The sequence below is a fragment of the Pelodiscus sinensis genome, chromosome 8 (assembly GCF_049634645.1).
Source record: "Pelodiscus sinensis isolate JC-2024 chromosome 8, ASM4963464v1, whole genome shotgun sequence".
Classification (NCBI taxonomy): Eukaryota; Metazoa; Chordata; order Testudines; family Trionychidae; genus Pelodiscus; species Pelodiscus sinensis.
The window spans coordinates 30,598,128-30,617,459 of NC_134718.1; the positions used below are offsets into that span (position 1 = coordinate 30,598,128).

Here is a 19,332-nt window from a genome sequence, read left to right on the forward strand (position 1 = left end):
CACTATTCTACTTTTTGGATAGTTATTCTAAGCATCCAACAATGTTTTTATCTAAGACGCAGTCTGGTCTAATAATCAGAAGATCGGCATAGTCAGAAGTCATGGATTGCATTCTACTTGCTGGTACTGTTCTGCTCCATCAAGACATTGCCTTCAAATTTTGAGGACACAGTTTTGATTGCAATAACCAGGCAAACCATGTTAGTTGTTCTAGCCATTTATTGTGGCATAAAATCAGACAACAGATTTAATTCTTTCTTTCCTCCATCTCTCAGTGATATATCACTGGAATAACACTTAATATGCTTATAAGGCAAACAGTGATTGTAGAGGAGTCTCTGTTTTAGAGATTCTCCTATTAAAAAGGTGCTATGGAAATGGGAAGTATAAAGGCATTTAAAAAAAATCACATAATAGGGGAGGATAAATTAAGAGTGAATACAGGAGAGAATCACTGTAAGTGTGTCAAGATTCTGATGAGGTCAATGTTCACATTTCAAAAGTTCTCTCAGGACAAAACAATTACTATGCTCAGGTTCAAATACGAGTTCAGTATATACACGCTGCCCAAATATATATCAGCCCTTGTTCTTGGCTTCTCATCCTTGGGTTTAGTAAATATATCACCAAGGCTGTGTCTAGACTCGCATGATTTTGCGGAAATACTTTTAACAGAAAAGTTTTTTCATAAAAAGTATTTCTGCAAAAGAGAGTCTAGATTGGCATGGATACTTTTGCACAAAAAGTGCTTTTGCGCAAAAGCATCCGTGGCCAGTATAGACGCGATTTTGCGCAAGAAAGCTCTGATGGCCATTTTAGCCATCAGGCTTTCTCGCACAAAAAATTAAGGTGCCTGTCTACACAGGCCCTCTTGCGCGAGTATTCTTGCGCAAGAGGGCTTATCCCTGAGTGGGAGCGTGAAAGTATTTGCACAAGAAGCACTGATTTTGTACATTACAAAGTCAGTGCTCTTGCGCAAATTCAAGCGGCCAGGGTAGACAGCTGGCAAGTTTTTGCGCAAAAGCGGTTGCTTTTGTGCAAAATCTTGCCAGTCTAGACGCACCTCAAATGTATAACCTTTAATGGGGGAAACCAATCCCAAGATGTGGCTGAAAATGTATTCCCTGTTGATTAGCCTTGGTAGTGGGAAGCCTGCTTAGACTCTGAATATATCAAAGAAAAAAATTACCACTCTAGACTCTAGCATTTACCCAGTACCAAATCAATGTTATTAGCAATGCTGAGAGACAACTAGAGTTCTGTATCAAGAGGTAATAACTCATTTCTCTTTTTAACTGTGGACAGAATCAAAGTAGGTGCAAAACAGTCAATTAATGAGCAATCCCTCTCAAGGATCATGTTGTCTCTTAATATTATATACCCTACTCACAATCAGAGACATTTAAAAGCAGGAACATCGAGTAGGCAGCTCCATATTTTTAAAGTCCATTGAGAACACTTTTAAACATCCACAGCAAGTGTATTAGAGAATTGCAGAGCAACCTGTTGGCTGAAGTAATTTTAGTCTTAAGCATCTGAAATGGTATTTGTGAGTAAATTTCAGCATAGGAAGAGTGTTCTGTTAGATTCTGCCCTGCCAGCCCCAGAGCTATCAACAGGCCATATTTTAATTGTGGCTCTAAATTTGCAGACACGAGGGATTGTATTTAGGCATCTCTCTGATTTGGAGTTGCAATCAGCTAATTAGAAGTGCTAATGTCATTGTTTGTGTCTGTACAATTGACTGCAGGTAAAAAACTAGATGCTGTGTTTAAGCCTCTTTTAAAAAAAAAATCTAAACTCGAATGGAGGCTGTGTACACATATATCCCAGCACACTGCTATTCCTGGCCCAGGTTTTTCCTGAAAAATATTCAATGTTGCATGACATAAGTGATGGAGGCATTTTTTTTGTGGGAAATGGTTAAGACCACAAATGTCATCATTATGCCTTTACCTGTTAAAGTGAATTTGAGTTCCGCTCTTCAGGGATGAGAGTCTAGTGGAGTACTCTGCTACACCTCCCAAAGGCTCCTAAAGCTTCACAACATTGCAGAGGAGACAGGTACCAGTGCAAAGCAAGTAATATTGTGGTTTAAACACCCATGCCTTGAAGAATACTTGTCATTGGTAGAGGTACATTTAAACTGTACTACTTAGTCATTTAGCAACTCTTTACAGTCTAAACAAAAGCAGAATTTAACATGTATCTGCCTTGGCCAGGCTGTGCTGTATTTCCATGAAATGAAGGCCAAAGGATTAGTTCCTAATGAAAAGACAGTATTCATTTCAGTTTTTTAAAGGCTGTGCCATAGAAAGTCACATGCTGTAAAGCTTCCCCTTCTGCATCACATGCCCTGTACATTTTTCATTCATGTCTGGATTTTATGTTTAAAAATTACCTACAAAGCTGAAATGTATGTGTATTACCAATGATCCCAGACTAAATCCTGAAAAAACACTTAGTTCAGTCTCAATAACTGCTATCAATCATGATAGGTTATATGCTAGCCATGTATTATTCTATATAAAGTAATGAAAGCCAGCAGTGGGTAGACACTTTGTGAAACTCACAGCTATCAAAACTGAACTTCAATTTTTAAACCTTATCACCTACTGTTATTGCCTGTGCAGACCATAAGAAAGGAAGAGAATCCAAAAGAGCACACTGGCTTCAGCGACTAGGCCAGATTACTTTCCAATTAATATTCTGTCAAGTGTTAAATCGTAAAACACTACATATATCGTTCACGTTTTAATTCCTAACTGTCCACACCAAAACCTGAAATCCTTTAAATAACTATCAGAGAAATGGCTCTGCATTGGCAGCAGCACAGCATCCAGTCTCAACATCCTGACAAAATCCTTTGAATTACTAGCACTAACTCTAGGCCCTGGTCTACACTAGGGCTTATTTCAAAACAACCTTTTAGGTTGAATTTATAAGCAGAGAGTTCACACTACCAAACCTGTTATTTTGAAATAAGGGGCTGCTTATTTCGAGATCTGTACTCCTGCTTTCCTTGGGGAATAATGCTAATTTCAAAATAGTTATTTCAAAATAGCATTGTTGAGGATGCTTTGGTGCTGTTATTTTGAAATAACTACTCTCCAGAGTAATTCAAACTAATTACTCTCTAGTGGTTCCTGGGGCTCTAAGTTGAGGTAGAGCTTCCACATTTACAGAGCCTGCCTCAGACTAATTTCAAGGCTTCCCCATAGAGGGGACATGCTCTTTCAATTTTGTAAAATTAGGAGTTAAGTCAAATCTTGTTATTTCAAAAGAGTTTCCTAGTGTAAACATGACCTAGGTGATTCCCAAGACCAGTGCTTTTTCTTGTGACAGTACACCCCAGGATGGTGTACCGGCACCTATTTTCCCATCTTAATTGAATTGAATGGGATTCCCTTCTGGCATACCGGCACCTATTTCCTGTTGATTAGGAAACATGAACACCAGCATGTTAGGAGCTCAAAGGAGAGACTAAAAACTAAGGAAGTTGCCAGTTGAGGGTGAATTTGAAACAATGATCTAGAAACAAAAGGTTTGATATTCCTCTTTCAATTCTTTGAGACATCAAATCCTGAAGGAAACTTTTTCAATGGTTATTTTCCCCAAAGACATTCAACTTTAATGACAAATTATAAAATTAGGCCTTTACATCATAAATCCATTCAATGGTAGAGTAAAAATATAATCAGAACCCTATTTCGTTTAGTTTGTGCTTTATCTAAATTTCATATATAAATTTAAAAAGCCATCCCATTTGGATGCCATTTTTAAGCTTTAAAACATCTCCACATTTGGATAATAGTATAGGCCAAATGTATCTAATACCAGGTTACCAGTGTAATCCTTCTCTTCCCTCACTGCCAGTCTATTGAATTACTGGGGTCTAAATGTTTCTCATATAGTGAATTTAATAAACAAAGTGCTTCCTCTAATAAATCTAATTTTTTATAAAATTTTCTCTTCTCAACACACACTATAGAACTTTTAAAATATCAGCAACATTTATCATCCCTGGATCCTTTTCAATTTAAGATTTAATTGGGTCACCATTTGATACGTTTGAGGGGAAAAAAAGTTAGTGTCCATTCATATGAACAGGAAGGTTTTTTTGTTTTTTGTTTTTTTTAAATAACCATTAAGCCATGCTATGCTAGTTACAGTAAAAAAGAATGTTCTCAAGTCTACAACAGCACAAAGTACTACCCACTCTCCAACAGATCCAAGAATGATGAGAGCTATGACATCCCTTGCTCATGCTTTGTCCAGTCTAATTTGGAATGATGTACGCAAGGAGCTTCTACTCCATCCCTAAGGAAACTATTCCAAACTATTCCACAATCAAATAGATCTCATTGTTAGGAAGTTATGCCCAATATTCAGGGTTTTTCCTTGTCTTAGAATAAGTATATAAAATCCAATTTTCTGTCGTCCCTCCCCCGAAGACTAACACTTCAGTGCTCTGTTCCACATTATACATATGCAAACAACATTGAAAGTTATACATGTACCCAAGGTCAGCTGTAATAAACAATCCTAAACAACAAAGCAGTGTATATGTACATTATATGAGGGAAGCGTTCCACAAGGAAACAGACTTCAGCTTCAAGGTCCCACAGCATTAATTTGGTAATAAAATAATCACAAATATTCCAAGAGTGTCCTTTTAAATTGCCCAGCAGAAAATAGCAGGACTTACTGAAGCATCTGAAAATGTAAGGTCTTGAAACTCTGTGGACTGCTGATCCCAAAGAAAAAAAATCATCTCCTAGTTCGCAGATTTATGAAAGACAGCATAGTTGTGGATGGAAGAAAAAGAGCAACATTTGGTGCACATCCACCTGACCTATTGAGTTGTTCCTGGAGACGAAGCTTTCCAACCATCAAAATGGTCCTTCTGGACTAACCTCTTTTGGTACAGCCTATGGGAACTTCCCCACAAACAACATGGGGAAGGGAGTGGGAGGGAGTGGGGAAGAGGCTTGTTTGTTTAACAAAATTCATTATTAGTTCATCTCTAGCATTAGCAGTAACTTGAACTAGTTTAGTCAGCTTGATGCTTCAGAGGCCAGCAAATAGTTCATGTAAGATCAAAATAACAGATATGGTTACAGCATTGAATACGGTTTTAACCTTGAGAATTTCTGCAAATGCTCTGTTTCTCTCCATACTAGAAAGGCCCTCATTTATGAGCTTCTTAATGAGGAATTCATTTCACCTGATCTTCAGGTTCAGCAAGTAACTCTGCTGCTTTCCCGTAACCTTCCTGTCCACATGGTTTTCAGCAGCTCAACTTCTGAGTCCCTCCAGACTTAATCAGGATCAGATTCAGGAATGCAACACCATAGGTTCCCTGGGGAAAGGAGCAAATTCTTCAACCAACAGCTGGTGGCCTCAACCTGATGCTGACCAAACAGAAGGTAACTCCCTAACCGTAAAAGGAAAACTAGAGTGGGGCACATCATAGCAAAGAGGCCACTCCTGTTAGCCCCAATGCACCTATACCACTTCACGCCTTCCTTTATTCTGCCATTATCTACAGTTTTAAAGGTACATTAGAGGAGCATTGAGACATACAATGGAAGTCTCAAACACTGACATTCCTATTTTGCAACACTATACACCAGGGATCCATACGCTGATGTGGTAGGTGTTGGATGCAGGCTCCTTGGCAGTTGACAAAAAGAACATATTTTAACATAATCCTGAGTTAATTCCTTGGGCCCCAATAATAAAGGTTAATATAAAATGCTTCAAGACAGTAAACACTGAGACTAACCCCTATAACTACACAGGCATGACTATCCGACCCAAGTACTCCAATTCATAGAATCATAAAATACTAGAACTGGAAGGGACCTCGAGAGGTCAAGTCCACTCCCTTGCATTTACCACATGATCAAGCACCATCCCTAACATATTCACATTTTCATCGCATCTTCACATTTTTAATTCGATATCTGAGATTCCTTGGCTTCAGTGTTATAATTTACCTAAAGCAATCCCCAAAAATGTCCTGCACATTGGGTTTTAAAGCTGAAAAGGACACTGTCAATATTTAATTACTTTTTTGCTCTGCAGACTTTTTAGAAGCTTGAAAATAATTCCTTTCCTAACAATATCATCCAATGCTAAATGAGCAAACATGAATTTTTATCCTCTTTTTAAGGAGTTTGGATTTTAACCTGGCTTGTTTACTTTCTTGTTTGTGTGCCCTCAATTATGTCAGCACAGCTCTACAAATGCAATGTATTAGCTGATTCTTCAGAGTGTCCCTCTAAAATGACGACTACTCCTTGAAAGAGTAGCAAGGGAAGGATGAACTAAATCCTTGGAATACTTGGAATCTAGGAATTCTCTCTCAGTGATGAAATACAATTAGGTGTTAGCTCTGCCATTGCCCAGCTTGGAGGTTTAACATAAACCCAGAAACAGAGCAGCCCAGACAGCACCAAGACATTAAAATTGAAAGCTATGTATTCCCTTGTGCCAAACAAGTGTCAAATCCTTGTACAGCAGGGCACAGAAGCATTTCCTCCAGTGCTGGCTAGGGCTCACTTGCCCTTCAAACGAATGTGGATGCTAGTCATACAACTCTGTTCTGCCCTTTGGAAACTTCCAAAGGTGATAAAGCACAGGGGGAGTAATCGTTCACTTTCCCACTTCTTTTCTATATTAAATGGACCACAAGAATTGAGCAGGCGGATCCCATAGCCAAACCTAATGTCAGGTAAAATGTCATCACCACCCCTGTTGCCTCTGCTAACTCTTTTGGCATGATCTTGGGGCCATAGATGATAGCTAAGGTACCTAGGTAACCATTGCTGAGTCCTAAGAGTACAATGAAAACAGCTGGGTAGACATCTTTGTTGAAGACTACCATTTTGATTTGGCTCCGAGGCTGATAGTTACATAACATGAATACAGGTAGTGACAAAGTCCTCAGGAGGATCAGAGCAGGGAGCAGTTTGCTCTTCGGGCCAGGAGCCTGGATCCAGGCGGTGATTTGCCGTCCACACCAGTCAGCAAAATTGTACAAAAGAAAACTGGTGAGGGGGATGAAGTACTTATTGGTCCATAAACTCCCCGAGTTCTTGTTGACAGATTCTATGCTGGAGGAGATGGAAGGAAATATAATGATAGAGATGAAAAAGACGTAGAAGACACAGAAGCCCAAGACAGCAGTCTTCTTCAGGATAGGACGTAGGGGTGGGATGAATTGATCACTGTTGGTAATGTCTTCTGACTCATCCACTTCCTCTAAATAACTGCTAGGCAGTACACTGGCTGTGCTACTCTTGTGGCTTCTCATGTAGTATCTGAAAAAAAGGAAGGAAAACTAATCAACATCCCAATGAAATCAAAGTGGACAGTTACAAGGAGAACAGAAGTCGACTGCGCAGGAAAATTTGCTGGCATCCAACAAATAAATTCAGTATTTAGACTGGGATTTTTCAAAGTCTGGATCACGTCTTTAAGGGTCAGCCATGAGACACTTGTTTATCAGAGCACCTGCACGCATGGCTGTTCACAGCTCCCAGTGGCTGCAAGTTTGTTCCCAGTCAACAGGAGCTATGGTACGTTTTGCTGGGCCACTGCTTCTGGCAACTCCTATTGGCTAGAAATGGCTATGCCTGTGGACACTCAGGTAAACAAGCATCTTGCAACGGTCTTGCAACGGCCAAAGACCTACCCTTACAAGCCATTACCCAGACTTTGAAGAATGCAATTTATATTACATAGCTTGTGCTGCCCTCCGTATCAGAAACTGCATATGTGGTTTCAGTCATCCACCCACCCTTCCCCACAAAAGGTAACTTTTCAGAAACTCAAGACAAGCTGCAAATCCCACAGTTTCTGTTTGTGGTTTCTGTCAAATTGGAAAGTTCAGATGAAAGACCCAGCAAAGGAACTGAACATAATCAGCAGGAGAGCAAAGCATAGTAAGGATGTTAAATTTCGTTTAATCAATTAAGTTGATGGATTTCCTATCAAATAGCTGATTAGTCAATAAGTGGGGAAGCCACAGAGGGGTTAGCTCCTGGCCCCAGCTGCAGCTAAACCTGCTGCAGCTCTGCCTTTTAAATGTATTAAGGCTCTTAATTAATTTAAAAGGCTAAATTGCAACGGGGGGGGGGGGGGGGGGGGGACTGAGCTTGAGGCAGGACAGCTGATTTCTGGCTCACGCTGGGTCTCCCCACTGCACTCCAGCCTTTTTACATTTAAGACTGGTGCGCAGCAGCGGAGACCAGAGTGAGCCCAGAATCAGCTGGCCCGGCTTGTGCCAAGTCTCCCTGCTTTGCTTTAGCCTTTTAAATGTATTAAAAGGCTGGAGCGCAGGGTGGGAACCCGGCACAAGTCATCCCAGCTGATTCTGGGCTTGGGCCAGGTCCCTCGCTCTTTGCACCAGCCTTAAAGGTAAAAAGACTGGAGCACAGCCAGAGGACCTGACATGAGCCGGGAATCAGCTGTCTGATTTTTAAATGTATTAAGAGATAGCTGGCTCTTAATACATTTAAAAAGCAGAGGCACAGCATCAGGGACTGGCCATGAGCTGTAAATCAGCTGATTCCTGCCTCGCACCCAGTCCCCGCTACTTACCTGCCTTCCCTACCCCTCGCAGAGACAGTGCTGGGAGGAACCAGCTTTTAAGCCGGTTCTCCCCAGCACTGGTTCCTACTCCCCCCGCCTTCCTGGGGAGAGGGGGAGGGAAGGGACTAGTCAACTATCCAATAAGCTTTTGCTTATCAGATAGTCAACTAGTTGCTTATATCCCTAAAGCATAGGGTGTGTTGCATGGCCCTCAGAGCATGGTAAGAAGAAAGGTAGACTCTTGCAACAGACAAGCACATGAACAAAGAACATAAAAAGCAAGACTGCAAATGGCAGGAAATAAGAGAAACGAGCATCACATACAGACTGTGATTTTCTGACCTTTTATATTACACAGTGAAAGATAAAGTAGGTCCCCAGCTATGCCATTTGCACCACTGTTCTTACTGCTGGCTTTTCACACCTCAGTATACTACAGTTATGTACTTTGTAGCTCTTAATATGCAAAAAACAAAAAAAAACCTCTACCTGCATGTGAGGCATATTCACCATGTGTGTGTTATATATTATTTGAACCCAGCTTAGGATATTTGCATAGTAATAGTGTGATAACTTGACAGACTTTACCTGGAGTATTCCAACTTGGGAAGAATCAGGTATACTACCATGCAGACAATGATGAAGACATCTGCTGTTAGGAAGTAGGCCAGGGCACTGTCTGTAACGTCAGCTGCTGCTGCCAGATCCACCACCGATGCCACAGCACTGAGTGTGCCCCCCATGGCCTGACCTATGTGAAGTGAGAGAAAGCAAGAATTCAGTGTCACTGAAGCATGCAATAATGCCCAGACCCAGACGCTTGGGTAGGCAGCAGCTCCAAAGTCAAAACAGATAAGTCAGGGATAAGAGAGCTGAGGGTAAGAGGCTTGTACCTAAGAATTTCAGAAATTGTTTTTAATTGGAGTATGTGGGCAAGCTTCGTGTTCTTGGAACAACGCTACTGGTAGTATTGGCCAGAGCCAGACTCAAAGCCGGCATGTGCTGTGCAAGTGCTCGTGTTATACTCACACCCAGCTTTGCCAATGCACTTTAATCCTAACCTATGAACAAGGCTTGAATTCCAGCTCCAGGTCTCTTGAAACAAAGCAGCCAATTGCTGCAAGTTGTATTATAGTTTTGGGAGGTGGGAAAAAACAAATACTTGGTGAGGCAGAAACCTCTGAACTCACTGCTTATCTGACTCAACCCTACACTCAGTGGAGTGTAGGTCTCTAGAGGTGAAAAGCCATGCATTAATATGGATCATCTAGTTACCCCAAATATGAGGCTTCAAAGCTTGCAGTCTTAAAAGGGAAAGTCCATCTGTATACAGGCAGTCCCCGCGTTACGTACAAGATAGGGACTGTAGGTTTGTTCTTAAGTTGAATTTGTACATAAGTCGGAACTGGTACATATTGTACCCCAGGTGTCCCAGATTCAGCCGCTGCTGAAACTGACCAGCGGTTGACTACAGGAAGCCCGAGGCAGAGCTGCTTTGCCCCGGGCTTCCTGGAATCAGCCGCTGATCAGTTTCAGCAGTAGCTGACTTGGGGACACCTGGGGTAGAGCAGCTGGGGTGCTGCCAGGTTGGTCCCCGCAGTGCCCAGGTGCGGCACTGCGGGGACCAACCCGGCAGTGCCCCAGCTGCTCTGTTCCAGGTGTCCAGATTCAGCCGCTGTTGAAACTGACCAGAGGCGGCTGAATCGGACACGCCTGGGGCAGAGCAGCTGGAGTGCTGCTGGGTTGGTCTGGTAGCGCCGACCCTTGGCGTGGCGGGACCAACCCGGCAGCACCCCAGCTGCTCTTAGGGACGCCTGGGACAGAGCAGCTGGGGTGCTGCTGGGTTGGTCCAGTAGCGCCGCACCTCGGTGCTGTGGGACCAACCCGGCAGCCCCCCAGCTGCTCTACCCCAGGCATCGGCGAGAAAAGCCTGGTCTGCTGGGAGGGGAGCAGCTCTGCCTCGGGCTTCCTGTAGTCAGCCGCTGGTCAGTTTCAGCAGCGGCTGACTTGGGGACGCCTGGGGCAGAGCAGCTGGGGTGCAGCTGGGTTGGTCCAGTAGCGCCGCACCCCAGCTGCTCTACCCCAGGCGTCGGCGAGAAAAGCCTGGTCTGCTGGGGGGGGGGGGGGGGGGGGGGCCGCGCACTAGCTGCACCCCCCCCCCCCCCCCAGCAGACCAGGGAGACGCGGAGCAGCTTTTCTCGCCGTGGAGGATGCGGGCGGCAGGACTGCGGCACGTCTTGGCGGTCCCACCGCCCGCGTCTTCCGCGGTGAGAAAAGCCTGGTCTGCTGGGGGGAGAGGGCGCACTAGCTGTGCCCCCCTCCCGCCCAGCACACCAGGGAGACGCGGAGCAGCTTTTCTTGCCACGGAGGACGCGGGCGGGCGGGACCGCCGAGATGCGCCGCAGTCCCGCCGCCCGAGTCCTTCGCGGTGAGAAAAGCCGCTCCACGTCTCCCTGGTCTGCTGGGGGGAAGTGTCCCCCACGCCGCCAGAGGCGGCGACAGTGGGGGAGGCACCCTGCACTAGCTGCGCCCTCCCCCCCCGTTTGTAACTAGGGGTCCAACTCAAGTCGGATTGACGTAACCCGGGGTCTGCCTGTATTTGGTATTGTCTCTTTTTCTGTGTTGTACTACAAATCAGTTAATTATTGGCTCACAACACCTGAGGTGTAATAGTTGTTGTAGTGAAATGGGAGCCTTGCTTTCCATCCATCCGTCTCCCCACTCCAGTAAGGATACTCAACTCCATTACACTACTTGGGCCAGGTAGATCTTGTGTGATGGGCTTTAATGTGGATTTTCTATGTCTAGTTTCAACGAGAAGAATATCAGTTACCAGATCAGAAACATAAGCTTGGTTTTCTAAAATTGGAAGTTTGAGAGTCTCTCTTTTTTATCTCCCAAAATGCAAATCAATTTGCCAATACAACATGCATCTTTTTTACAACAGGAACCTCTGAGACAAGCTTAATTCCCTCGCCAAGAAAAAAAAATTAAAACATTCCAGCCTTGGCCCAAAGAAATATTTCTGTCTTGATTTCTTCCCCTCACCTCTCTCTCACACCTACCCTGCAGTGCATTTAAAATGTTATCAACCACATCCAAACCTTCAGGGACCTCATCACTTATGACTCTCAGCATGTCCCTCATCAATTATGGAAATGAGTGTAAATGTGGAATATAAAAGAGAGACAATGCGAAGTTTAATATTTCTTGAGATATAAACAGATGTGGAACTAGGGGTCGTTCTCCCTATAGAAAAGTCAACTCTGTGGTCCTTTGACTCAGATTGCTTTAGGGGGAAATCAGGCATAAGATATCGATGTGAAAGATCTGGGAATTTCTTTGTGTCTTTTGAGAGATCAAATGCTGTTGTATACAGTGTAATATGGCAGTCTACAAAATGTTTACAGAAACTAGAGTCAGCTCACATGACTGGCTGTGTTTCTTCCTTGGCAACTTCCCTTTATCTCAGTCTACAGGGTTGTTTTTTTTTAAATAAAGGAAACACGTTACTTCAGTTAACATGCAGAACTCATTATCACATGCCTGAAATGCATACAGCAAACCTCCACCAAGATGGAGCAAGTGCTGCAGAACCCACAGCATATGTTACAAAACTAAAATCCATGAACCTAAGCAGTTTCTCAGATCTCGTCATTCTGATTCTCTGCATGTGGATAGCCTTCCATTGCCAAAGCTAATCATTTACTTACTACCACCAATTCCATTTTGAAATATCAGAGGGAGATTAACCTGAAATCAATGCCTGCGAATTCTTCATGGGGAAACAGCCTGAGAGGCCAAAGATGCTGCTGGAGAAGATGGTCGAGGCGCTACTGACTATAACCACACAAAATATGGTTATGACAAAAAAATGTTGTGTCCATGTGGAGGTGTCCATTTTCACCAGCAAAGTGATCACCACGAAGACAGCCAGCATGACAGCCAAGGAGGACAGAATGCGGATGCTGGCAGATACTCTAAAGAAGAAATGCAACAGTTTGAGATCCCACCATTATCTACTTTAATCAAAAAGGCATTATTATTCATTATTTCTATGACAGTAATACCTTGATGCTCCAGCTGAGATACAGTTCCCATTGAGCTAAGCACTATACACCAGGGCTGGGCAAAATATGGCCTGGGGGCTGGATCCAGCCCATGAAGCCCCCAGATGGATCTGGTCTACCGACCACCCTGCTGGGACCCTCAGGCACACAGCTGCCACAGGTTTAAAGCGCAGTCCGGCAGCTCTCTGCTCTGGAGGGAGGGGAAGGCTTCATGTGATCTCCCCAGCCCAATCCACAGCTCCTATTGGCCAGAAAGAACCAGCCAATAGGAATTGACCCCAGCCAATCTCTCAGCTCCTATTAGCTGGAAACAACCAGCCAATAGGATCTGAGAGATTGGCCTGGGGGATGGGAGCGCAGCGCAAGCCTTGCCCCCTCCTGGAGCTGAGAGCTACATGGAGGGAATAGCCTGCAGTTTGAAGTGAGCCCGGCTTGCTTTGGGAGTGCTGACCAGGAGGCACTTAGGTAAGCGCCTCCCAGGCAGAGCCTGTCTCCCACATCCCAACTCCCACCCTCAGGTCACCATCCAAACCCTTTTCACCTCCTGCCTCAAGTCACAAATCCCTTCCAGACCCTATACCCCCTCATACACCTCTTCCCCAGGCTAGCTTCCTCTCCTGCACCCAAACACCCTCCCAAACCCTGCACCCTAATCTCCTTACCCAGGTCACAATCCTCTCCTTCACTCAAACTCCCTCTCAGACCTCACACCGTCTCCTGCACCCCAGTCCCTTCTGTACCCAGTCTCCATCCTAGTATATATTGGTATACACATATGGTAAAATACAGTCCTTGAGGCGCTCACAATCTTATCAGACAATGGTCCAGGGGAAACAGAGCAAAGTGAGGGTGAAGTTGGAGAACTGGCAGAAGAACTCAGGATTCCTGACTCCCAGTATAGTTCCAAATGTATTAGGTCATAGTGCCTCTCCTTACATGTGATTCATCTTCAAATGCCTGTAAGCTGGCAATGATCTACCCTATTCTACATATTTCATTTTTACAACCCTATAGTCATCAAAAAGTTTCCAGACAAATGCAAGAATGGCTATCATTTTGTAACTTTGCATATCTATACCCTTTTGCTTTCAAGAGTTTCCTTGTACTTTACAAACTAATTTTCACCATCTGAACTAAGGACCTTTGCTTTAAGGTGGCCAAGAAATGCCATTTGCAGTACTGACTGCTGATAAAATGTAGTGTGCAAGTGGGTAGCTGCCACGCTGTCTCACTTTTTAGAACACAGACTCAAGAATCCACACCATACACAGGAACTTGGGGACTGACAATGGAGTTGCTTTGGAAGTACAAGTGACAGCCTAGAAATGCATACTCTGGCTAAGGCAGGCTGTTGATGTACCAGCCAACTGGGAGATAATACAAGAGCATTAAGGAAGCCAAATGGCTAGAGAAATGGAGCCAATGAAGAAGCTACAATGAACTAATTCCTGTGGGGCAGGAAAGACCAAGAAAAAGAAGGGAAATAAAAAGTAATTATTTAAAGAGTTCTCATATCAAATTTATGACTGAACAGGAAAATTATTTATAGATGCATAAGACTTTATCAGCTCACCTTCCAGGCAGAGAAGGAATGAAGGGGAAAGGAAGAAAAAGAAAAGCTAAACTAGCAACAAAGATCTAAAGATGAAGTGCTGAAATATATTCCCTCCATCCTCAGATACAAGGTCTCTTGTACTAAACCTTGTTCCCCTAGGGAGGTCTCCAAGGAGCCACAATATGGTGCACCATGCTACATAGTTAGCTAAACTAAAAATACTGTAGTCTGACTAGCCCATTTCTAGGAGGAGGAAGGACTCTTGAGAAATATGCCTTATGTGCATGGAACACCAATTAAACCACAAAAATGATCTCTAGTCAAATAAGAGCATCAATACGAAAGCAAGCATACTCACGAGTCCTCTCAAAAGGCTGGCACTACCTAGTTTTGTTATTCTCTCCCAAACAATGTACAAAAAAATAGTCATGATTTCATATGTGTTGCTATATCCGCAGACAGTGCCACTACTTTAAAACAGCCATAATGGTAAGCTTTCCAACATGCTGTATTCTGAGGGTGGAGCATATGCTAGCCAAATATGCTGCATAATATTTGAACCACAGGGAACCGATTTGCTCAGAATTCTTCATAATGTTAATCTGCCTCATGAGTATTTATGATGTTGAAAATTTAACATAATAAAACACTTATTGATTATAGATGTGCCAGTCAGAAAAATCAGTGATATGCAGGAGATAGATGCTACATTTAAATGTAATTCATTAAATACAAAATAGTTTAGTGAAATGGATACATTAGCAGTCCGGAGAATATGCACGCAAAATAAGATCTATTTTCTGAAGTTCTCCTTTGCTTTCTTTCCCGTTTGCATACAACGTGCAAAGATTGGTAACAACTGAGCACCTATTTTAAGAATTTATCACTTGGCTAATAATTTCTATGGTGAACATTAAATACCTACTCAATATGAAGTATAAACTGTTCATACATAAGCTAACCTTCAAATTAATTTCTATTCTTACTTCAATGATTAGAACTTGCAGAATAAGGCAGATAAAAGGGATTGGCACACTGACAAAATCCACAGGTACAGAAAACAGAACTGTAGTTGCCAGTCAGCAGGGAGTCAAGACAAGTGCAGTACTATAATTCTCTCTAAAAGATTTTATCTTAGTGGATGGGGAAACCTTTTCAATGTGTTTCAGATTTTCCTGGCAGGGGGTAAACTGGACAATGGGTACAAGAGGAGTATTCCTCCTGACTCTCTTCCCTCAAATTCTGATCTCAGTTTACTGGACAGAAAAAAAAATGTCCATGTACAGGGCCAGTTTACTATGTAAGCAGATGCTAAAGGGATCACAACTTTAGTGACTGTTAGTTCAACTAGCTCCAGGCTGTGAGGGTAGGTCGTTTTCAGATCTGCCTAGAGGAGCAAAAACCTTTGACTCAATTTAGTTTGCATATATGCCAATTTATGTAGCATCCCCTATATAATGTTTTGTATGTTTGGCCTTTCATTACTACTATGATGGGTAGTTTCTAAGCTCAAAGACAGACAATTTATACATGGTAAGCATAATATGAATGTATTAGGTATCTAAAAATCACTGATTTCTGGGACTTCTAAGTGAGGATCTACCAAATTCACAGACAGGAAAAACATGTTACAAACCATGAAATAAGCCCTCTCCTATGAAATATAGCTATTGAAGGGAATGGGGAGACACAGAGCTGGGGCTATACCCCAGGCTGAGGGGGATGGGATTTGCTTATCTTCTGCACAGCTGCTCTTGGGGAGAGATCAGAACCATCTCGAGGAAGCTCCTGCTGCTCAGCCATGGAGATTCCTACAGCAGGAGATGGTAATCAAAGGTGGGTCTGAATGCAGCACAGAAGGGAGAATGACAACCCCCCAAAAAACTTTGCAACCCCCCTATAACAAGGGTGGGGAACCTCAGGCGTGAGGGGAATGTGGGGAGTGTCTTTCTCCTTCTCAGTGGGCAGCAAAATCAGTGACTTTTTTTTCCTCATTTGTGTGCGGTCCCCAACTGATATTTCTGAGGGTCAATGGCCCCAGACCCAAAAAAAGGTTCCCATCCCTGCCCTAAAACTTCTTTTTGGTCAGGACCCATGATTTCAACACTGAAATTTCAGCTGTAATCATCTGAAAATGTGAAACTAACTCATTTTCAAATTCTACGGTCATGAAATTGACCAGAATGGACTGGGAATTTTGTAGGGCTCTAGTTATAAGCTATAGTAGTATTCAGAATACAGATTTAGTTAAAACTAAGAGCATGAACAAACAAGGGTTTCGACTCAGGCCACATGGCGGTAAGAGGAAATGGAGATGCATCGACTCACACAGCCTCTTATACTATCGACTGCAAGCACAGGGAATTTGCGACGCACATGTGGGTCAATGGACACTGGTAGGAAAATCTTCTGGCTCTAGTACATGGTGCACAGGCACACCCCACATTTGGAATACATATAGAGACCATCACTCGAACAAGCATCATGGATTCCAGGAACCTGTATTGCGTTATAAACTGCAGTAGCATTCAGAACACAGATTTCACAGGGAAATGTAACACGGAATTTAATACTCTATTTGAACTTTTTCTACAATAGGCTATTATTTCACTGAACTATTACCATCACAACAGGGAACAGATACATGAGTTTGAGCACAGAAATATATTTGTGCCTGGTCTAATCTCTAAGAAGTGTCAAGTAGGCTTTACAGTGGAGACAAGACAGAGTGCGTCTCTTTCTTAAGCAATTTAGCTAACATTTTTTTCTGGTTAAATGTAGTTCCCCATTAGATGTTTCAGCTTGACTTCAAGCCCACTGCTGTGCTAACACTAAAAAGACTAAAGAAAATGGTGGAATGGTTGGACTGCATAGGCAGCAAGCAAGTCTGGAAATAGTGGTGCTTAATGCATCCTGGATTGGAGACGTAACTGCACTTACCTGTTGACTAGCACAAAGTTTCCAATCAGGCAGAGCACTGAAGGCACAGTCGAGGCAATGGAAATGTAACTTTCAAAGAAGTCCTGCAAAAATCAACAAAGGCCTTTAGACCTAAAATCAGAAACAAGTTTAGCTAAGCACTACCTCCGAAACCTTCTATACAAGTAGCAGCAAGCAAATCAAGAACACCAAGACAAAGCTGTCAGCTGCCATACTATCATAAGGTTCTACTGTCTGTGGGCCTACAAACTGAGCTGCAATTTACCAAATGTATTTCTAATGTATGTCTTAATCTTCCAGGTTCAGTGGTGACTACAGTAAATAGGTATGAGCTACTAAAATATTCACTGCATTAGCATCTCTATGGAATGCGTGTTGTATGGTGATTTGTTCAATCTTAGCAGGGTAGAGTAAATTAGGGATGTAACAGTGTAGTAGATTAACTGATAAGCAAAAGCATATCGGTTAATGCTACAGACTACACGCATTCCTCCCTCCCCCTAACCAGTAATTTTTTTTAGCAGGCTGGCCAGCAGTCTAACTCAGTTCTGGCTTTCACCAGGTCCAGGTCCAGGACCTACTCCCACTGTGTCTCTGCATTTAAAGTGTATTCGGAGCCAGGTGGGTAGGCAGCCCGGCTCAGTTCTGGCTTGCACCGGGTCCAGGAGCTCATTCCTGCTCTGGACAGGGGCTGCTGCTACCTCGTGCTGCTGCCTCTCTTAGAGGCAGCAGTGCAGGGAACCAGGCAGCCAGTCCACGAGGGGAGCTGGTGTTTAAACCAACTCCCCTCATGGACCAGCTCCCACCTGGCACCCCACGCTGCTGCCTCTGATAACGGGGCAGCAATGTGGAGTGGCAGGGTGTTCCTCGGGAGTGAGACCAGAGTGTGATATCTGTCGGCCTCACCCCCGGGGACTACAGAACAGTCGAGTAACCTTCATGAGGTTAACTGACTATTCAATGAACTGATATTTAACATCCCTAGAGAGTGAATAAATATGCACCTAAGGAAGTATAACAGAGGGGGTCCCCCAATCTAATAAGGATTTTATCAATGGCTGAAACAGTGCACAAGTGATTAGTTATATACATATTCTATAAGACAAAATGGCTAATTCTAGAATGGCTCAACCTATAGTGCAGGGGTGGGCAATCTGCAGCCTGCAGGCAGCCTACTGGGACTCCACCTGCAGCCCACAGACCCTCAGGCTGCTCCCCTCTCACATACATCTCTTGTGTACTGGGGTACAAAGCCCTGCACTTACCTGCCCCTCACTCTCTATCCAGCACTTCTGAAGTGTGCACATCACCTAATTCGCACTCCAACCCCACTCCTCCCCCTCCTGCGACCAGCTGATTCACTGTGATCCAGCTCTGGGAGGAAAAGGGAGGAGTGAGGATGGGGAGCAAATCAGGTGATTCATGCACTCTGAAAATGCTGGAAGAGTGAGGGGCAGGTAAGTGCAGGACTCCGGTGCCCCAGGGGTGAGAGGTGCTTGGCAGAGGAGGGAAGACAGGAGGGCTGCAGGTGGAACCCCAGCAGGCTGCAGGCTGATGTGGCCCTCTGAGGTGAAGGAGGGCCACTTATGCTACCCACCCAGTATTCATGGCTGACCATCCCTGCTCTAGTGTATTAACCAGGCTAGAGATTCTGCATTCCAAACACTGATAAGCCAAGGAGAACATAGCTGTCCTCTCTGTTATTCACAACAGGGTATGAAATTTAACCACCAGATATAGTCTGCTCTCCATGATTGCAAATGTTCCAAAGCATTTTATAAATCACATGGTGAAGGGAGATTGGAAACTTCCATTTACTGAGTTCGTAACACAAGAGCAACAGGACACTGAAAGATGGCAAATTCAAAATTGAGAAAATAAAAAATACAGAACATATATATACTATGAGGCTGTGGAATTCATTGCCACAAAATGCTGGTGAGGCCAAGAGTTCAGTAGCATTCAGAAACAATATGTAGACTTGTATGTGACTAACAATAATGCTCAGTATAAAAACAAACTAGAGTTATGGAAGGGCTATAACCCCTCAAGGTTAAGGGCTTAAGAAGCCAACCTCTAACTACCAAGGGTTAGGAGACAACTAAAGGTTTTACTGACTATCATGTAATCTGACTGTAATCACGTATCTGACTATAACACAGTTTC

The 19,332-nt window shown here is 43.5% G+C and overlaps 1 protein-coding gene across 1 annotated transcript in view; it reads right to left on the reverse strand.

Annotated features, from left to right (window-relative positions):
* Positions 1-182: 182 nt before the first annotated feature.
* The window catches only part of SLC29A3 (solute carrier family 29 member 3), a 41,170-nt gene continuing 22,020 nt past the window's right edge, over positions 183-19,332 (reverse strand). The window contains exons 3-6 of the mRNA XM_006121491.4: positions 17,167-17,249; positions 12,355-12,581; positions 9,190-9,352; positions 183-7,328 (exon numbers count right to left, since the gene is read on the reverse strand). Of these exons, the coding sequence (XP_006121553.1) occupies positions 6,680-7,328; positions 9,190-9,352; positions 12,355-12,581; positions 17,167-17,249 (1,122 nt within the window). The 3' untranslated portion in view covers positions 183-6,679. The remainder of the gene's footprint in view (positions 7,329-9,189; positions 9,353-12,354; positions 12,582-17,166; positions 17,250-19,332) is intronic.